General features: G+C 44.8%; 1 protein-coding gene across 4 annotated transcripts in view; it reads right to left on the reverse strand.

Annotated features, from left to right (window-relative positions):
- KIF17 (kinesin family member 17) overlaps window positions 1–18,451 on the reverse strand; it is a 520,936-nt gene that overhangs the window by 158,826 nt on the left and 343,659 nt on the right. For all 4 annotated transcript variants that reach the window (XM_086921624.1, XM_086921625.1, XM_086921627.1 and 1 more), the window contains exon 7: window positions 3,276–3,429. In XM_086921624.1, coding sequence (XP_086777750.1) covers window positions 3,276–3,429 — 154 coding nt within the window. The remainder of the gene's footprint in view (window positions 1–3,275; window positions 3,430–18,451) is intronic.

An 18,451-nucleotide genomic window follows, 5' to 3' on the forward strand; every position in this document is an offset into this window, starting at 1 on the left:
GGTAGGGATGATCTTTGTAAGATACTTGACATGTGGATGGATCATTCAGCTGTTCCAATCTCTTTTTTTGTGACTGCAATTAAAAAGGAAGGCTTGAATTCAAAACAGAGCAGGCACTGCTATTGCCATCTATTGTTTCCAACCTAGTATGCCCAAGTCAATCACGCTTTCCATAAAGGATGTTCACTGTGTCTGATTTTAAAGCATACTGTATAGTTGGGAAGCTACAATGGTTGGCGGGCCATACCTTGTTTGAAATAGGCTACACCCTTGCTCGATTACAGCGTGGGGCACCACATGCATTGCTGTGCCCCGGGGCTGATAAGATATGTGATCCTCCCTTTTTATTGTATATTGCATTACACTATTGGAAGCAAACTCTAACATATGCAAAGTACTGAATCCATATGCTCCCAACGTTCCCCTTTGTGGTTTGCCAAACGGCCATGGCGTTTTATCTACAGTGTGGGTGCGGGGCTGGACACAGGTGGGGGTGACCACTGTATGGGGCCTCTTCCTAGAAGGTAATTTATTGTCCCATGGTGAATTTGTGCTCACTAACGCGGTGTCGGACACTCTGTTCCTTACACATCCTACGGTCACACAATATATCCAGAAGTACTGGTTAGTAGATCAGAAAGAACCCCCTACATTTCAATTGTTGCAGTCTTTTCCCATAATGGGACATGGGCGCCATCTTGTTAGATGGCTATACAGAGGACCGGAAGAGCACTTAAACACATCACAATTGCCTCTCCAACAGAAATGGAAGGTGGCTTTGACGAGAGACTTAGAGGAAAGGGAATAGACCTCCGCCCTAGAAAATCCCAGAAGGGTGTCCTGTAACTTCCGACTGAAGACAATACAACTATTAATATTAAATAGGGCCTACCTTACGCCGCAGGCAATTCAGAAGATGTATCACACAGCCCATGAACTATGCCCCAGATGCTCCCACCAACCCGCTGATTCTACTCAAATGTTATGGTCGTGCTCTGCGCTGGGGAGGTTTTGGTTCGGGGTTACTCGAGGTTTATCCCAACACACGGAATGCTCCCCTTGGGACACTATGCTTGTTAGGGCTTCTCCCTCTCCCGAAAAAGGCAAAATAACTACGCCACTTCCCGGGTTTGGCTTTGATGCTCGCCAAACGAATAATAACATAGCGCTGGAAATCTCGCACAGCGCCACGAGAGGGCAAGTGGAAGGACAAGGTCATTAGATGGGCAGTGGTAGAAGGGGAAGCGCTTCAACGCGAAGAATATAGAGGACTGAGAAAGTGACTGATTTCGCTTGAGTGGGCTCAATTGGGTTGTGGCCCACTGTTCACTGTGTCTGATTTTAAAGCATACTGTATAGTTGGGAAGCTACAATGGTTGGCGGGCCATACCTTGTTTGAAATAGGCTACACCCTTGCTCGATTACAGCGTGGGGCACCACATGCATTGCTGTGCCCCGGGGCTGATAAGATATGTGATCCTCCCTTTTTATTGTATATTGCATTACACTATTGGAAGCAAACTCTAACATATGCGAAAGTACTGAATCCATATGCTCCCAACGTTCCCCTTTGTGGTTTGCCAACTGGCCTTGGCGTTTTATCTACTGTTTGGGTGCGGGGCTGGACACAGGTGGGGATGACCACTGTAGGGGGCCTCTTCCTAGAAGGTAATTTATTGTCCCATTGTGAATTTGTGCTCACTAACGCGGTGTTGGACACTCTGTTCCTTACACATTCTACGGTCACACAATATATCCGGAAGTACTGGTTAGTAGATCAGAAAGAACCCCCTACATTTCAATTGTTGCAGTCTTTTCGCATAATGGGACATGGGCGCCATCTTGTTAGATGGTTATACAGAGGACCGGAAAGGCACTTAAATACATCACTATTGCCTCTCCAACAGAAATGGAAGGTGGCTTTGACGAGAGACTTAGAGGATAGGGAATAGACCTCCGCCCTAGAAAATCCCAGAAGGGTGTCCCGTAACGTCCGACTGAAGACAATACAACTATTAATATTAAATAGGGCCTACCTTACGCCGCAGGCAATTCAGAAGATGTATCACACAGCCTATGAACTAGGCCAAACGATTAATAACACAGAGCTGGAAATCTCGCACAGCGCCCCGAGGGGGCAAGTGGAAGGACAAGGTCATTAGATGGGCAGTGGTAGAAGGGGAAGCGCTTCGACGCGAAGAATATAGAGGACTGAGAAAGTGACTGATTTCGCTTGAGTGGGCTCAATTGATAGAGCAGTTCAAAGCGGTAACAGAAGATGACTAAGTGGTACCCCTAGGTCCACTGATGGATTAGTTGAATAATGCCTCAGTGCTGAGAGGGTTGTGGCCCAGATATGGAGGGGCTTCATCCTCTCTCTTTTCCCCTCTCCCCCCCCCAGCTTACTTCTTCCATCCTGTCCAGCTCTCATCCCCCACCTCCCCCCCAGAGTTCTTTTGCTCACCATCATTACGATCGATTCACCGGGGATCCTACCCTGGCCGAGATGATTGGAAATAAGCATCTAAGTTTATAGTTAATAGTTAGACGGGAGGGTAGAATTGTGGGTGGGATGACCAGGGTGGGTGTTGAGAGGGTAAAATGACAATGTACCGATCCATCAGGTGTACTATTTCAAGCATATTGTTATGATTATGTATGGTTATCCTAACCAATAATTGTTGTACCATGCAACTTTAATCAATAATATATTAGAATAAAGATCCAAAATAATTGTATACTGTGCCTGAACAGTGAACTAAATCTAAAATTGTAGAGATGCATACTATTACATGTACATGTTTGCAAAACCCAATAAAACTTGTGTTAAAAAAAATTATAATAAAAGGGATGGTCACCGTTTCTCTGCAAACAGTATCAGTCTTTAAACAGCCATGAGCATGTGTCTACCTCCCTTGCCAACATTAGACCACTTCTCAAATCATGGCACTTTTAGTTGCACGCTATGTGGGTCTTGTTCTAAGCAACAGTAATAAAAGCACCTTGTGACGGCTTGGCTACACAAAGTGCTGTGTAAGTGATACTACTTAGTGACTTCATTTAGTGACCTAGAGATCGATGCCTTTCTAACCTTATTACAAAACCACACTAGAAAGAGGACGAATGAACGGGTTTTGGTTTGTGCTATCACACGCCCAGATGCAGTGCTAACCTTTGCCTCGATGTGTGACCATGCCACAGGTCCTCTCAATAACCGTCTTGCTGTACATCAAGACTTTAGCCTGATATGACATGACATTCATCGTAGTACATACCTACACCTGCTTTCTTCTTCAGATCTTCTTCCAGATTGGCTAACTGCTGGTCGTAGGAGGTCCGCAAAAAATGTATATCTTCTTCTAGGCGTGCACGGGATTTCTGTTCTGCTTCAAACTCTGCTTTCAATTTTGCATACTTCTCCTCATACTCCTGTAGAAAAAAGACAAATTCAATGCACAAAACCAACATTACTGGCCAATTAAAAATATAATGTGTACTTTTGTGAACAATAATTGCCAAAGCTGCTCTGAGAAGATGTAATGCAAAGGTGGTGGTGCCCTAGAAAGCACTTGTGTGTGTGAGAGATCAATGAGAGTGTGATGTCAAAGTTTCTTGTATTCATTTTAGCTTCTGAGAAATCTAAGCTTCTATTCCTGTAGCTCGGCTCCGTAACACATAGCTGATCAGATTTCATATGTGCTCATGGTTGCAGGGCTATAGAGAAGGTCAAACACTCTAAATAGCAAGCTCTAGAACTTAAAAACCAGACCTGTATTTTTCACAATAACTTGAAACCTAAGATAATTGAAAGAGAGTGGTGTTCTACAAATTATGCCCGGCGACCAAAGCCAAAAAGGAAAATAACTTAATGAGGATGCCATCAGATCCTGGTCCAAGCATATTAAAATGTAATAAATGCATCCATCTCAATAAAGTATTTACAACTGCCTACAGACATACCATAAATAGTATGTAGTGGGAGTGGGCAGAGGGCAGAGGCTCTGAGAGACACTGGAGCCAGCATGATAATCATCCGGTGTCCTCTGACATCTTCAGACCAGGTTGCTGCAGCTGACAACCGTGAGAGCCACTACCCAGTGGCTCTGGTTCCCTTTGAATGGGGGTGGGGTCTCAGGTTCCTTGAGGGTAGCTGTGAGTCCATCCATCCCTGTGGATTGTCTGCTTGGCAATGACTTGGAGCATACCGCCTGGAAGGAGGTGGAGCTCAAGTCCCACTTGGAGGTGTGCCTAGCCACACGGTCCATGGCATCCCGAGATGGTAGTCAAGAGGACCTGGAGCCTGGAAGAATGGCCCAGGTGCCTGCCAAAAAGAGGAATGGCAAGGGAAGCAGGACACACACTCCTGAGACTTCCACAGTCTGGGAGGAGGTTAAGTGGGGAACCTGTCTGAGCTCTCCAATTGGCAGCTGGAGGGGGGACCCACCAGGGAGGAGTTCTGCAAGGTGCAGAGGGAATGCAATTTCTCTTGGGGGTCGGCGGCAGCAGGCTGAGACCAAGGCAGCTGGCGATACTTCTGGCAAACTCCTGATTTATTGGGAAAACGGTCTCCTGTATAGTGAGCCTAAGGCTCCTGAGCTTGATGCAAAACACGTATTGGTGGTTCCCCATTGCTACAGGGCCTTTCTACTGCGTCTGGCTCATGAAGTACCCCTGGCAGGGCATTTGGGGAAAGACGAGGCATTTGACAGACTTGTCATCCTCTTCTATTGGCCGCAAATAAGAAAGGCCTCAGGTGCATTCTGTAGGTCCTGCCCTACCTGACAGGCGAGTGGCAAGTCAGGGGGAAGTTCAAGGCCCCACTGCAACCTTTTCCTGTTGTTAGCGCCCCCTTTGAGAGAATGGTCATCAACATCATTGGGCCTCAAGACCCCAAGACAGCCGTGTGCACCAGAGCAGTTTTTTGATGCTGGTGTTAGGGGTTACTGAGGCCACAAATAGCCCTTTGTCCAGTCGAGTAGTGTTAGTCCCCAAGGCTGCCCCTACAGGTGTCACACCTTAACATAGGTTCTGTGTGGACTACTGTGTGCTCAATGTGGTCACCAAGACTGACTCTCACCCAATCCTTAAGGCTGATGAGCCCATAAATCGGCTTGGAGCTGCCAAGTTCCCCATTACGTTTGACTTATCGTCTGGGTACTGCAGGAGCAGCTGGTGCAGGTTAGTACAGTGGGGTGGGGGGTTGGGGGAGTCAACAGACGACGACCAAGGGAACTAAAGAGAGGTCTGCGTTCTTATACCAGAAAGGCACTTCCAGTTCCAGATCATGCCGTTCTGGTTAAAGAACACTCCTGCCACCTTCCAGAAATTGGTGAATGAGGTCCCGGCTGGGTTGGAGAACTTCAGTGCCGCCTACTTAGAAGACACTGCGGTCTTCAGTTCTAGCTGGGAGGACCATCTATTCCACCTCCAGGAAGTGCTTCGGGCTCTGCAGAGCGCAGGCCTGAATATCAAGGCCAGTAAGTGCCAGATAGAGCAGGATTCAGTAGTCTACTTGGGTAGCCAAGCGGGAGGAGGCAAGGTACTAAAACCATTCTGACTTGGGAACCCTCAAAACCCAGACAGATATGACAGCCTTCTTGGGCCTCACTGGCTACTACAGGTGATTTGTCAAGGGATATGGGATCATTATTGCCCTTTAGCAGAGCTGACTTCCAGGAAGCAGCCAAGTCAGGTGATCTGGACAGAGGTGTGCCAGAAAGCTTTTGACACCCCGGAGGAGCCCATGTGCACAGCACCCGTGCTCAGCGCCCCTAACTTCTCCCAAGACTTTATTGTCCAAACAGACACTTCAGAGCATAATAGGATTAGAGTGGAGATAGGTGGGATACAGTGAAATCATTTATTTTTGATTTTAAAATTTGTCTTTTTGACTCTTTCAATAGTTCTTATTATGGGCCCAGAATTGTGAGCCACAGTCTATTCCCTCTCATTCTGCCGCACATGCGTAGTGCAACCTAGCTGGAAGACGTCATGTCAACTTGAACTTCGTCCAAGGCATCCAGTGGATACTTTCCTGAGAACCGGAATGACAGTCCGCCAAAATGTATGGGAACCTGCAGAATGTTTTATAATTTATGACAATTACATTGTGAATCAGGGTGGGAAATAAAGTGTGAATAAAGACGTAAGGGGATGGGGTTATTAACAAAGGGCTAACTGAGAAGAGTAATATCTGAGCATGGTGTGATGATCACCTCCCGTGGCCTGTCCAATCAGAGTTAGTATTTCCATAAGTTTGAAACATTAATGTTACCAGCATACAGAAAGGTATACTTGAGGTAGCACTAGTTAGTTAGTTAGTCTGCACACGGAGATGCTGAAGCATGAGACCGGGATGCTGTTGGAGTAACGAGTGATGCTGAAGAATTGTATTGCTGAACCAATTATCTTAAGCAAACTAATTTAAGAAGATCGCGGAATAATATCGAGGAGGAAGAGGGTGTCAAAGAGGGGTGCTACGCAAGCGTCGGTGATGGAGAGGTCATCTGTCCTGTCCTAATTCCTGTCCTGAAGCCTTTGTTTGCCAGATCTTTCCTGGAGAACCCTTACCAATTCCTAGCCCAGGGAGTTGGTTTTCACACCATTCTAGGTAATTATAAATTTATCTGTGTATGCGCTCATGTGCTTTTCTCTCTATCCTCTCCCTTTCATGCAGTGTCATTGAAAAGTATAAATAAATGCATTTTGATTATTTGAAATCTTCCTTCCTGTGAGAAACGGAGTTTGTTCTGTACTGTGTAAGGGGTTCACATGAATTAATCTGAGATAAAATTAAAAATACATCCCGACTCTGTGATCATTTCCAAGGTGTAAGTATATTTGAAAACCTATGTCATTTCACCATCAACTAGTTTTAATAATGATCCATTGACCAGAGGAAATAACTCTTTGATCAGTGAAAGATTAGTTAGGGACTAGAAATAACTAATCTAGATAATTATAAAAACATGACCCCAGCGGTTATTGCCAGTGTGTTGTGAATTAATTTATAGACCCAGGTGAGGATGTGGTGTTAGATTACCAGTTGCTGTTAACCCACTGGATCAGGGGAATACTAAAGTTGGTACTGTAGGGTATGAAAATAGTCTGTGCATTAAATCCAATATAATGGTTTAACCAAATTTAATGTCACTGGTGGGCAGAGCACCACTTTAGAGGTTGCCACTTCAGTTGCCCAAGTTTTCCAGTGCCTCTTTACTCTTGTACTCGGAGTCTTTCCTGTAGACAGCTTTGTGGCCCCATGGGGAGACGTGCTAATGACTCACAGGAAAGAAAACAATAAAGGCTTGCCACTGCAGGAGGTGTTACCTCCCAAGGCAGGATTCCACACGGGTGTTAGCCCAAAAGGTGAGCTTCAAAGCTGATGCCTCCTTTGAAGAGCAAATGGGGAACACTCGGGAGAGGGGCAGTCCCATTGTTTAGGCAGACTAGCGGGCACCCAGGACGGAAAAGTCAAAACGTTTTTCAGGAGTGTGTAGCTCCGTTGGTAGCTACACCTCTGGGTTGGGCTAGGGAGCTCGGTATGCTGAGAGAGGGATCTGCCATCTTGGGTGTGGACAGAATGGTGAATCCTGGGATAGCCAGAAGCCACACTTCCCAGGAAGTGGTCATCAGAAGGGAGAGAACCTGGTAGTCCATTGCCTACTAACCGCATCCTACCCTGAGGGCATTTAAGGACTTTAAGGACTGCCATGCAGCACCAACTTCCCGGACTAAGAGAGGCTGCACCAACGTGGACTGCACCTGCAGCACCTTGTGGCTAGCAAAGAAGAGGGGATTGAGTCAGCTGTGTGCTGCTCAAGGAGAAGTCATCTCCAGAGCCCAGCCAAGGTAAAGCAACACCAGTCAGCCAACTTGCCTCCTCTTCGCAGCACAGGGTCACAACAGCTGAAGAAGCCTGCTGAGGGTGAGGGGTAGCCCGATCCCTGGGTTGCCACTCCCTGCCATCATGCAGCATCAAGTACCAGGACTTGATGTTCAGAAGTTGGACCAGAGTCTGCTGGACCTGGGAGAGTCATCAGAGTGCACCTTGTTTGCCCAAAAGGCAAGCTACAGCCTGGAGCAGAAATTGGCTATCAATCAATCAATCAGAATTTGTTAAGCACGACTTCTTACCTGGGAGGGTCTCAAGGTGCATTGGAAGGAGGGGGAGTAGTGGTAGGGTGAGCAAGAAGGCAGGAAGCAGGTCCTACTGGGCGCTGAGGTTGAGTCAAAGTGCCAGGTCTTGAGATCTTTCCGGAATTGGGTCACAATGGGGATTGTCTGAAGTGGAGAGGTAGGGTGTTCCAGGTTTTGGCGGATCCGAGGGACGGTGGCAAGGGCCAGTTTTGCAGAGCGAAGGTGTCTGGTGGCTAAATGGAATGAGAAGCGGTGGTTCAGGTATGATTGTCCGGCATAGTGCAGCACTTTGTAGGCTTGTGTGAGGAGCTTAAAAGTGACTCTTTTGTTGACTGGGAGCCAGTGGAGTTCTCGCAGGTGTTCATAGATGTGTCTGAGGCGGGGGATGTTGAGACCCAGTCTTGCAGCGGCGTTCTGAATGTCATGTAGTTTCCTGAGGAGTTTCTGGGTGACGCCTGTGTAGGCTGCTTTGCAGTAGTCAAGCCTGCTGCTGATGAGTGTGTGTGTGACCATCTTTCTGGCCTCAGTGTGGATCCATCTGAAGGTCTTTCGAAGCAGGCAAAGAGTGTGGAAGCATGATGAGGAGACAGCTTTGATCTGGCGGTTCATCCTGAGCAAAGAGTCCAGTATGATGCAGAGATTTCCTGCGTGGTCCATGGGTGTGTTTGGGGGGGGGGGGGGGGGGGCATTCCTAAATCGTCGGGCCACCAGGAGTTTTCTCAAGCGGAGGTGCTTGGTCCCATGATGAGGACTTCGGTCTTGTCTGAGTTGAGCTTGAGGCAGCTGTCTCTCATCCAGGTAGCGACGGCCTTCATCCCATCGTGGAAGCTGTTTCTGGCAATTGTGGCTCGTTGGTGAGGGAGAGGATCAGCTGCATGTCGTCGGCATAGGAGACGATGTTGAATCCGTGGATCCAGGCTATAGCTGTGAGCGAGGCCATGTAGACGTTGAAGAGGGTGGGGCTCTGCAGGCGATCTCTATGGGTTCTGAGAGGAATGGTGGTAGTCTGTCTTGCTGTGTTCTACCGGTGAGAAGGAACGGATCCAGTCCAGGGCTTTGTCGTGATATGCCGGCGTCATGGAGTCTCTTGCTTAGGGTGTGGTGGGAGATGGTGTTGAAGGCGGCTGAGAGGTCCAAGAGGATGAGGGCTGGTGTTTCTCCCCAGCCGAGGAGGGAGCAGATGTCATCGGTGGCAGCGAGGAGAGCGGTCTCTGTGTTGCAGTTGCTTCGGAAGCCGTATTGAGAGGAGTCCAGGACGTGGTTGGCTTCGATGAACTCTGAGAGTTGGGCGTTGATGGCCTTCTCAATAACCTTGGCTGGGAAGGGGAGCATGGAGATGGGTCTGAAATTCTTGAGGTCTGTCGGGTCGGCGGACTGTTTCTTCAGCAGGGGGTTGATCTCTGGGTGTTTCGGGGAAGTTGGCGATCTCGACAGAGCAGGGCGATGGAGGTAGCAGCTCTGTGGAAGATGTGGTGCAGGCAGGGGTCCGAGGGAGCTCCAGAGTGAATGCTCTTCATGGTCTTGAGAGTGTCGTGCATGGTGAGCAGGGTCCAGTTGAGCAGGATCTGTTTGGGGGCATCGTCGTGTGTGGTGGTGGCGGGAGTGATGGGCGGGTCTTGGGTGTCAAAGCTGTTGCACATCTGCTTGTTCTTGTGGTAGATGTAGGTGCAGAGTTTGTTGCAGAGGTCTTGGGAGGGTGGGGGGACGATGGCGAAGAGTTCTTTGCTGTGTGCGATGGTGTTGATTCTGTCTTGGCAGGCCGTATTCTTTGTGGTTTTGAGGAGGAGGTGGCATGCAGTGATGGCAGCTTTGAAGGCTCTGTGGGCTTCCGGGGTTTTATAGTTCCTCCATCTCTTCTCGAGCTGTCTACAGGTGAGTCTGGACTCGTGGAGGGGGGCTGTGACTGCGACATCGGATAACTGGTAGTACGGTGGTAACTAGACTTCAGCCAGACCAGAAAGGACCTCATGGGACATCGAAACCTGTGCCCTGGACCCTTCATCACTTTAGTGGACCAAGGAATACCTGCAGGAAGACCCTGTCAACTGTGTAGCATCCACAGCATCCTTCACCATCTTGTATCTGAGCATGAGGGCCAATCCATAAGGAACCATTGGATGGAGGATAAAGCACCTGGAACTGTTTAAAGACTGCTTCTTCTGAGGAGTTACCTGTTCCTAAGGGCCTTGCTGGTCCCCCAGACTGGCTTCCTCCTGAAGTTGGTCACCTAAAGTGACAGCATTACAACTACCCCAACTTTTTGCCATACAAGTTTCTAAGTGTCAAATTTGATGAAAGTGCCAGTGCTTCTTCGCCGGTGAGTGAAATGCTTTGATTTACTATACATTTTAAATTCTATATCTCCAAATCCATTAGCGGATCTTTTCCGATGTGGTGTCTAAAAATACATCACAATACAGTGTATTTCCTTGGTGATCTGTCGATTTCTTCAATTGTTTGGGTGTACTTCAAATGCTTTAGACTTATTCCTTTGTGTAAGCCTTGCTGCTAAATGCCACAGCTATCTCAAGGTTGAGCTGAAGGTTTAAGAAACGAAACCTCAGCGTCCTAAGGGGGTTGGTAAGTGTATTACAAGGCGAGGTCGCACAACCACACCATATAATACACTTAGGGCCAGATGTAGGTAGCCCTTTACCGATCGGAATCGGCCGAAAATACCCATTTTCGGCCGTTTCCGATCGGTAAAGGGCTAGGGAGATGCAGGTGTACATATTCGGTAATTTTACCGAATCGTTAATATTACCGAATCGGTAAATTTACCGATTCGGTAATATTTAACAAATCGGTATAATTATTACCGATTCGGTAATATTTACCGATTCGGTAAAATTAACGAACATGCAATGTGGGAAGCCAATTTTCCATTGGCACATGGCTTACAGAATCGGTATTTTACCATGGAATACAAATCCATGGTAAAATACCGATTCCTGTGTACATGCACATCTGTGCATGTACACATGTGCCATGTGACAGGCAGACCTGCCCTTAGGGCAGGTATGCCTGCCACATGGCACCTGTGCCTGTTTTGGGGGTGGCAGAGGGTGTCAAAGTGACACCCCCTGCACCCTTGTGAATTCTTTAATTACCGATTCGGTAAATACCGAATCGGTAATGCCTAATCATTCCTATTGGCTTCAAAGCCCATAGGAATGAATGGGCATTACCGATTCGGTATTTACCGAATCGGTAATTAAAGAATTGTTAAGGATTCATTAACGAATCCAGATGTTGGGACCTACATCCCATTTACCGATTTTGAAATACCGAATCGGTACAATTCGGTATTTCAAATTCGGTAAATGGGATTTACCTACATCGGGCCCTAAATTTTTTCATAACTGCTGTGAAAATTACCTAGCCAGTCCTGAAAATCTGGGATTATGGGATACAATAATGTTATTATTTTCAGTTATTCCACTACATCTTGATGGCCAATCATCGCCACTTCAGAAAGTTATTGACAGAAATGGTGTCAACAGAAGCACTGCAGGAAGTGACACCAGAAAAGTCAAGAGAAATGCTAAAGCGGAAAAAGGTCAAACACAAACCGAAGCATGGAGCATGTGCTACAGGAGTGATGACAGCATCACCAGGAGAGACCACAGCATATAGATTTGCTACTATACAAAAGAAGCCAACGAAGGCTGCAATTAGGACTGGGGAAACTAAAGAAGAATGGGTAAACCCGCAAAATCTCTGTTAAAAAATATTTTAATTATTTTTAAGGATTTAATTAAGTTTAATATACTTCTCTATCCTTTACTACAGGGTACCTGAGCCTACTTGTGACAAGTTACTCGTAATAACAATACACTCATAAATTCAGTCTTAGATGTCTTCAATCCTTGATTTCAGGAAGTGGAGACATGTAAGTTTACAGTTAGGTGTGAATCAACACTGAGAAAAAGTGCATAGTAAAAAAGTGTAGAATTAAACCTAATTGTATCTTTGTGAATACAGCCCATTGAGTTTAAGTTCTATTTCTGGAAAATAAACTGGAAAATAAATTGTCTGTCAGAAAACACAGTTAAGGCGAAAGGACAAGAAAGCACTGGGATGGTTAAATATTAATGAGAATAAGATGATCAAGATCGTGTAGGCATCAACAATATATATCCTGAAGGCGAGTAAAGGTGGTAAATCGCCGGGCCCTGATAGGATCCAGATTGACTTGTTTAAATCTAACATTGATCTATGAGACCCTTTGTTAACTCTGCTCTTCCGAGCCTGGCAGAGTGGAGGATCTTTAAGCACATGGCATGAGTCCCTTATAGTTCTTATATTCAAGAAGGGAGACCGCAACGTCCAGCACAATATAGACCCATCTCTTTGCTGGACTCTTTGTTCAAGGTGGCCGGACAAATCCTACTTGGTAGATTACAGGACTGGGCAGAGTCTAACAGCATTATCTCGGATTTGCAGTATGGGTTCCGGCCAGGCGTGGGGACCACAGAACAGGCTATTAACCTGAATTGTCTTCTAGGGAAATATTTGACCGTTAAAGGGAGTAGTTAGTTTTTAGCATTCGTAAACCTATCCTCTGCTTTTGATTTTGTGCTGCATGACAAACTATGGTCAATTATGGTCAGCATAGGCGTAGATAACTCAATGGTGAACTTTCCTAAAGATCTGTATGTATAAGGACGGGGAAAAGTAAGATACAGCCTAAATAGCGAATGCACCCAGCCATTTAATATAGAAAGAGGAGTATGCCAAGGCTGCGTACTTGCTCCATTTTTGTTTAATCTTTACCTTAATCGTTTAGGCAGTACCCTTGCTAGTAAATGCGCAGATTTACCATAAATTGGGCAACGTCCGATTCCGGCACATTTATATGCCGACGACACTGTACTAATGGTGCGTACTTCTCTTAGTCTACACCGTTTATTCAATGAATTTGCCAAGTTTTAGCAGAACCACATTATAGAAACGAAATAATCATAATAAACCTTGGGAACACACCTGCTAACTGCTGTGACATTTTTATTGAGTGTTTTCCAAACAATGGTTCAAGAGCTGAAAAATAACAAACTATAGACAAATAAGTTTAAAAAGGGATCAAAACTGTGCAAAAAATTGAAAAACCCCTTATACTAACATAATTTTGAAATAACCGTGTGCATAAGTAATCACAAAAATCAAATTTAATACAAATTGAATATAATACAAAAGAAAACCACAATTGGAATGGAAAGGGCGCTCGGACAGTTACACTGACACTAACACATTTATAAATATTGACAAGTGTAAACTAAGGAAACAGTGGCAGAGAAAAAACATCTACATACATCAATTGACACAATATACCAATAGAGTCCTCTCTTAATTAGGCCACGTTTTAAGCATCAACAATGTTTCGACCCATGATTGCTTTAAGGGTCATCATCAGGACAGAAGACTTCAAGAGTGAAAGCGACCACTATTTTTATTCATAACATTTTATTTTCTTCAAGCACACAAGGAGGCAACGCCACTCATCCTGTGTCAGGCCAAACTGCCAGGATTTCGATGGAGAATCCTACAACTGTAGGTATGCCAAGACGGAATCCCACTAAATAGTGAGTATTAGAATTAAACTAATCAGGCTCCGGTTATCAAGTTTTAAAACAGGGTGTGAGTGTACCCCTAAATCAGGTCATAAAGTCACAGGCAGGGTTAAAAATTCAATTATTTGAAATCCCAGTGTGCAGCATCCCGTCATCAATAGAAATCCCGGAAATGGGGAGGAGCATTTTTATTGAGGGCACTAAGATTTCGTTTATGCCTACATTTTCATACTTAGGCATTTTATTCAATAAAGATGGGAACTGGACTAGTGCAATCAAGTCTATGAGGTTCCAATTTGTCAAAAGCACCATGGCCTTACTGAACTTCGAAAGGAAGATGAACATCAAACATCCGATGGAACTGATGACCATCTATTAGGCCAAATGTAGACCAATTGCCACGTATGGCTCTGAGCTTTGGGGACATGCGAATACCAACTTGCTTCAGTTAGCAGAAAATATATTTTTTAGGAACCTCCTTGTTCTTCCGAAAAGTTGATCAACCTTTGTCTGCCACTCTGAATTGAAGGTTCCTTATTTAGCAGACGCGATCAAGATCCAGCCAGTCTTGCTCTGGCATAAAATCTGGTCCTTAGAATACACAGTGCTTAACTGTTCCAGATCTTTGTCTGCCTTTAAAATCCCATGGCTCGCTGACAGAAGAGACCCCGCTATGGCATAATGGGCAACTGCCGGCACTAACACAGTTGCGGGGCTTCCACGGATGGGACTTGATAGGAATATCCACGCTGGGACAGGTCTTGAAGAGTACAACGCTTAAATCATTTCAGGAACTTAGCTATGAGTTTTGTATGCCCTGAACACAGTTCTTCAGGTATCTGCAGTTTAGGCATGCAATTACACCCACACTGGAGGGATTAGACACTCTGCCCGAATTCAGCCCAATAGAGGCAAAGTTGTTCATGGGGGACCTGGGGGAAAAGAAAATATCCAGAATTTATCAGACATTGGTTGTACACTGCTCTCCCAATCTACAGACACTGCGGGAACACTGGATGAGGGATGTGGGGGATCTGGAGGAGGAAGATTGGCGAGAAGCCCTTGAGTCCCCCAGGGGAGCGGCTATTGCCGTGCGCCTGTGCTTTATACAGTTTAAATATCTTCATTGCGCTTATTATACTAGGGAGAGGCTGTGGAGGGCAGGCTTGATTGAGTCCCGACGTGTCTGAGATTTACTCACGAACTGGGGGATTTTTTGCATACAGTGTGGGATTGTGCTGGTCTGGTGAGATTTTGGACTGGAGTGTGGAACTGTTTGTCGGAAAAGCTGGGCTGGGACCTCCCCGTACCCCTAAATTAGGCCTACTTCATGTCCTCGAAGGGGTTGGGGGTAACATCTATAAGAGACACCTACTTCTGCTGGGCCTTACGGTGGCGAAAAGGGATGTGGCTCAGGCGTGGAAAGACCCCAGAGCTCCCAAAGTGATTGTGTGGAAAAAGGGCCTGGACTTCTGTATGGGTCTGGAGCGGCCGATATTTGAGGCCAGAGGCTGCCCCACAAAACATATTAAAATCTGGAAAAGATGGGCGGACTACAGGGGTCTGTGGCTGGAACTGCCGGCACCGACTAGAGATGTGGAGGGGCAGATGTGACGAGCACATGTGAGTGATGTTCAATACCTTACTGTCATATATAAACACTGTATACAGTACGGGAGAGACGCCGTGCAGGGGATAGGTAGGGGAGGGGGTTGGTCAGGAAGTTGGGGTGAGGGGCTGGGGGTTGGGGGTTTTCTTTTCTATATTACTGTAAACTGAATTGCAGATTATACTGTACTGTATTTGCCGCAGTTCCTCCGGGGTACGGAGAGCTGTATCTTTTATGTGATTTGTCAAATAAAAAGAGTTGTTAAAAAAAAAATCCCATGGCTCAGATTTGTCCATGACTTCTTGGCCAACATTGGTCATCCCAAGCTTTTTGTCCATCTGAGCTTTTGATTAGCATCCAAAAGAAAAGCTTTTAAATTGAAGTGTCTATCGAAACTGGAAGAATGGAGACTATCCACAGAGATAATAAAACCCTCTGTTCTTGATTGCTTATGACATGCAATTCTACCTAGCTAATGTATACAATTTGCGCCATAGAATTGTGCGGACCAGGTTCCGGTTGGACATTTTTCACCATCAAACTAGTTAGGTTCCCCACCATTAATACTTGGTCACACCAGCCGGTGAAATTCCCATGTGACAATGATTCTACACAGAGTACCATTCACATCCTCTTTTTTGTAAATTTTATTCAGATTTGAAGAAACGTTTTATTAAGCCTCTGTTAAAACAACTAGGTTTTGTGCAATGTCGACAAGCTTTTATTTATTTGCAGTTGCTTCCCAGTTTGTATATATGCGCTGTGTTGTCACAGTTTTTATTGGCCGTACTAAGCTAAAGAAAGCAGATTTAGAGGTCTTAATAACCAGCAGGGGACGCTTTGGTCTGTTTTTATTTCATGTGCTTTAATTACTTTTTAACTGATTTTTAACTTGATATTGTTATATTTTTGTAGCTTTTATGATTCACCATGTGATTTCGAATGAAGCTTATTTTGATTTGATTTATATCCTGATCATAGTTTAGCTCTGTACTTCATTGATAATGGTTCCAGTGATAGAACACTAAGCAAAGCCAATTGACTTTCAAAAGACTGAACTACCTCAGTCACACGCAATTCCCCTAATCCTCAAGAAGCAATTCTTGTGCTGTTCGGATGGGAAAACTTCCAAACTCAGGAGTGCTAACTGTTGAGTTTTAAAAGGTTTACCCTTCAGAATTAACATAGAACTTGCCAAGGCATTAACGGATGTGGCCCAGAGAAGTTCACATCCTCCCTCAATGCCTAAGGCATTCGATTTCGTCTTAAGCCTGAAAAGTCCCTTGAGAGATGATTCTCCCCTTAGTATTTATGAAAAGAATAATATGCACATTTTCGAATGATTTCTACAAACGATGACAATTGTAGCTTACAGGATATATATGTTATTCATTCTCATCAAAACAAGCATGCTCCCGCAATTAATGTAAATATGCCTCGGAAACCTTCCTATTCTTAGGGGATCTAAGACAGTAGAGAATTCAAGGAGTATCCTAGTTGGTTATCATCTTTAACTTAGAAATGTTTTCTACCTCACATAATGTGGGTATTAAGATTTCAGTTGCAATATAAACATTTAAATGCAACAATCAAATGCTATTTTTATATGTATCAGTCTCTGGCCCCAGAATCTAACCTTTCAGAAATATCTGTAGAACTCCGGAAACCGACTGAATATAGTTTAAGCTTTGTCTACGGTCTTTGCAAATGTTGGTACTGTGCTACAGAAGTCACCTGACTTGTTTGAAAGATGATGATAATGTGTGCTAGATAAGTGTATACCCTTATGAATAAATGTAAACAACTACAGTAACATATTAATACTCCATAAGCATAGCCAAATGTTTTATCGCACAGCTATAAAGAGTTTAAAGAGACACTAGGACAATTCTGTACAATATCCTAGAGTTAAAGGTGAAAGGTCACATTTTCTACACATGGTCCTGCCTTGTTGTCAATGAGTTATGTTCTAAGGATAGGTCTTCTAAAAGCAACGTTCTGGAGGAAGATTGCAGGTTTCTCTTAGATTTTCTTCGTAGGCTACAGGGTCAAGAACGTAGCAGAAAGAGGCACTTTTTTTAGCTGGCAAGTTGCCTTCTCTGTGGAGAAATCACCATACACTGGATAGCAAAGTTGACATCTTAGCATGAAGTCTGATTCAATGACCTTACTATGTGCATAAACATTGAGGGCACATACTCTAAACTACTGAAAAGTTGACAACAAAATAAATGAACTATTTCCATGTTATCTTCAAGTGGTTTTTACAGACATCTTCAAATATTTACATGCACTCTTCTTGTGTTCCATCCTCTACATTGTCCCTCTGACTTTGAATATTTACTTGTACAGAAGTGTAGATATCTTAATCAATCTGGAATGCATGACGTTATTAATGACAATTTCTGGTCACTGTTGTAAAAATACATCAGTAAAAATGTTTGAAAAATAAAGAAGAGCAAAGAAAGCTTTATTTTGCCTATGAAACAAGATTCAACAAACGAACAAAAGAAGTGCTGAAAGAAGCACACAAGAAAAGCAGAAAGTCTCAAAAATGAAAACATCAATACAAAAGAACAATCAAATGCAGAAGAAAATCGGAAACAGAAGCACAAGAAGAGAAGTTCTAAGTGGTAGTGGTAGCGATTTGCCTTTATATGTAGGGCAGATTGACTAAAGGGTGCTGATGTGCCTTTCACATGATAGTGCTTGTGAAAGTCCATCGATTGAGAGGGCTGAGGCTTAGGAGATGGCGTGGGGGGATATACACTTAGAGTGATATTCCAGCTATTGAGATACCAGCTCTCTGAGGGTCATCTATGGGTGCCTAGGGGTGAGATGGCATGCTCAGTTCTCTTCCTATGTCCCTTATTCACACTAATTCCAAATTCTACTTAGTGAGCATGCTTACAACTGGCAAGATTTGCCTATTTGTACATGTAAAGCGACCCCATTCAGAACAGAGTAGCAAGGAAAATTTCCTGCGTGGCAGGCTAAAGGCATTTGCGTTGGTGGTTATACACAATCTGGCTCAGTCATCTTGCATTGCTGTCAGGTGAGTAGTGTCTGGCAGAAACCAACCTACTTTTTCAATGCCTGGAAGTTTGGTTTTACGTTCTTGCACACTTTAATC

The sequence above is a fragment of the Lissotriton vulgaris genome, chromosome 5 (assembly GCF_964263255.1).
Source record: "Lissotriton vulgaris chromosome 5, aLisVul1.2, whole genome shotgun sequence".
NCBI classification, from domain to species: Eukaryota; Metazoa; Chordata; class Amphibia; order Caudata; family Salamandridae; genus Lissotriton; species Lissotriton vulgaris.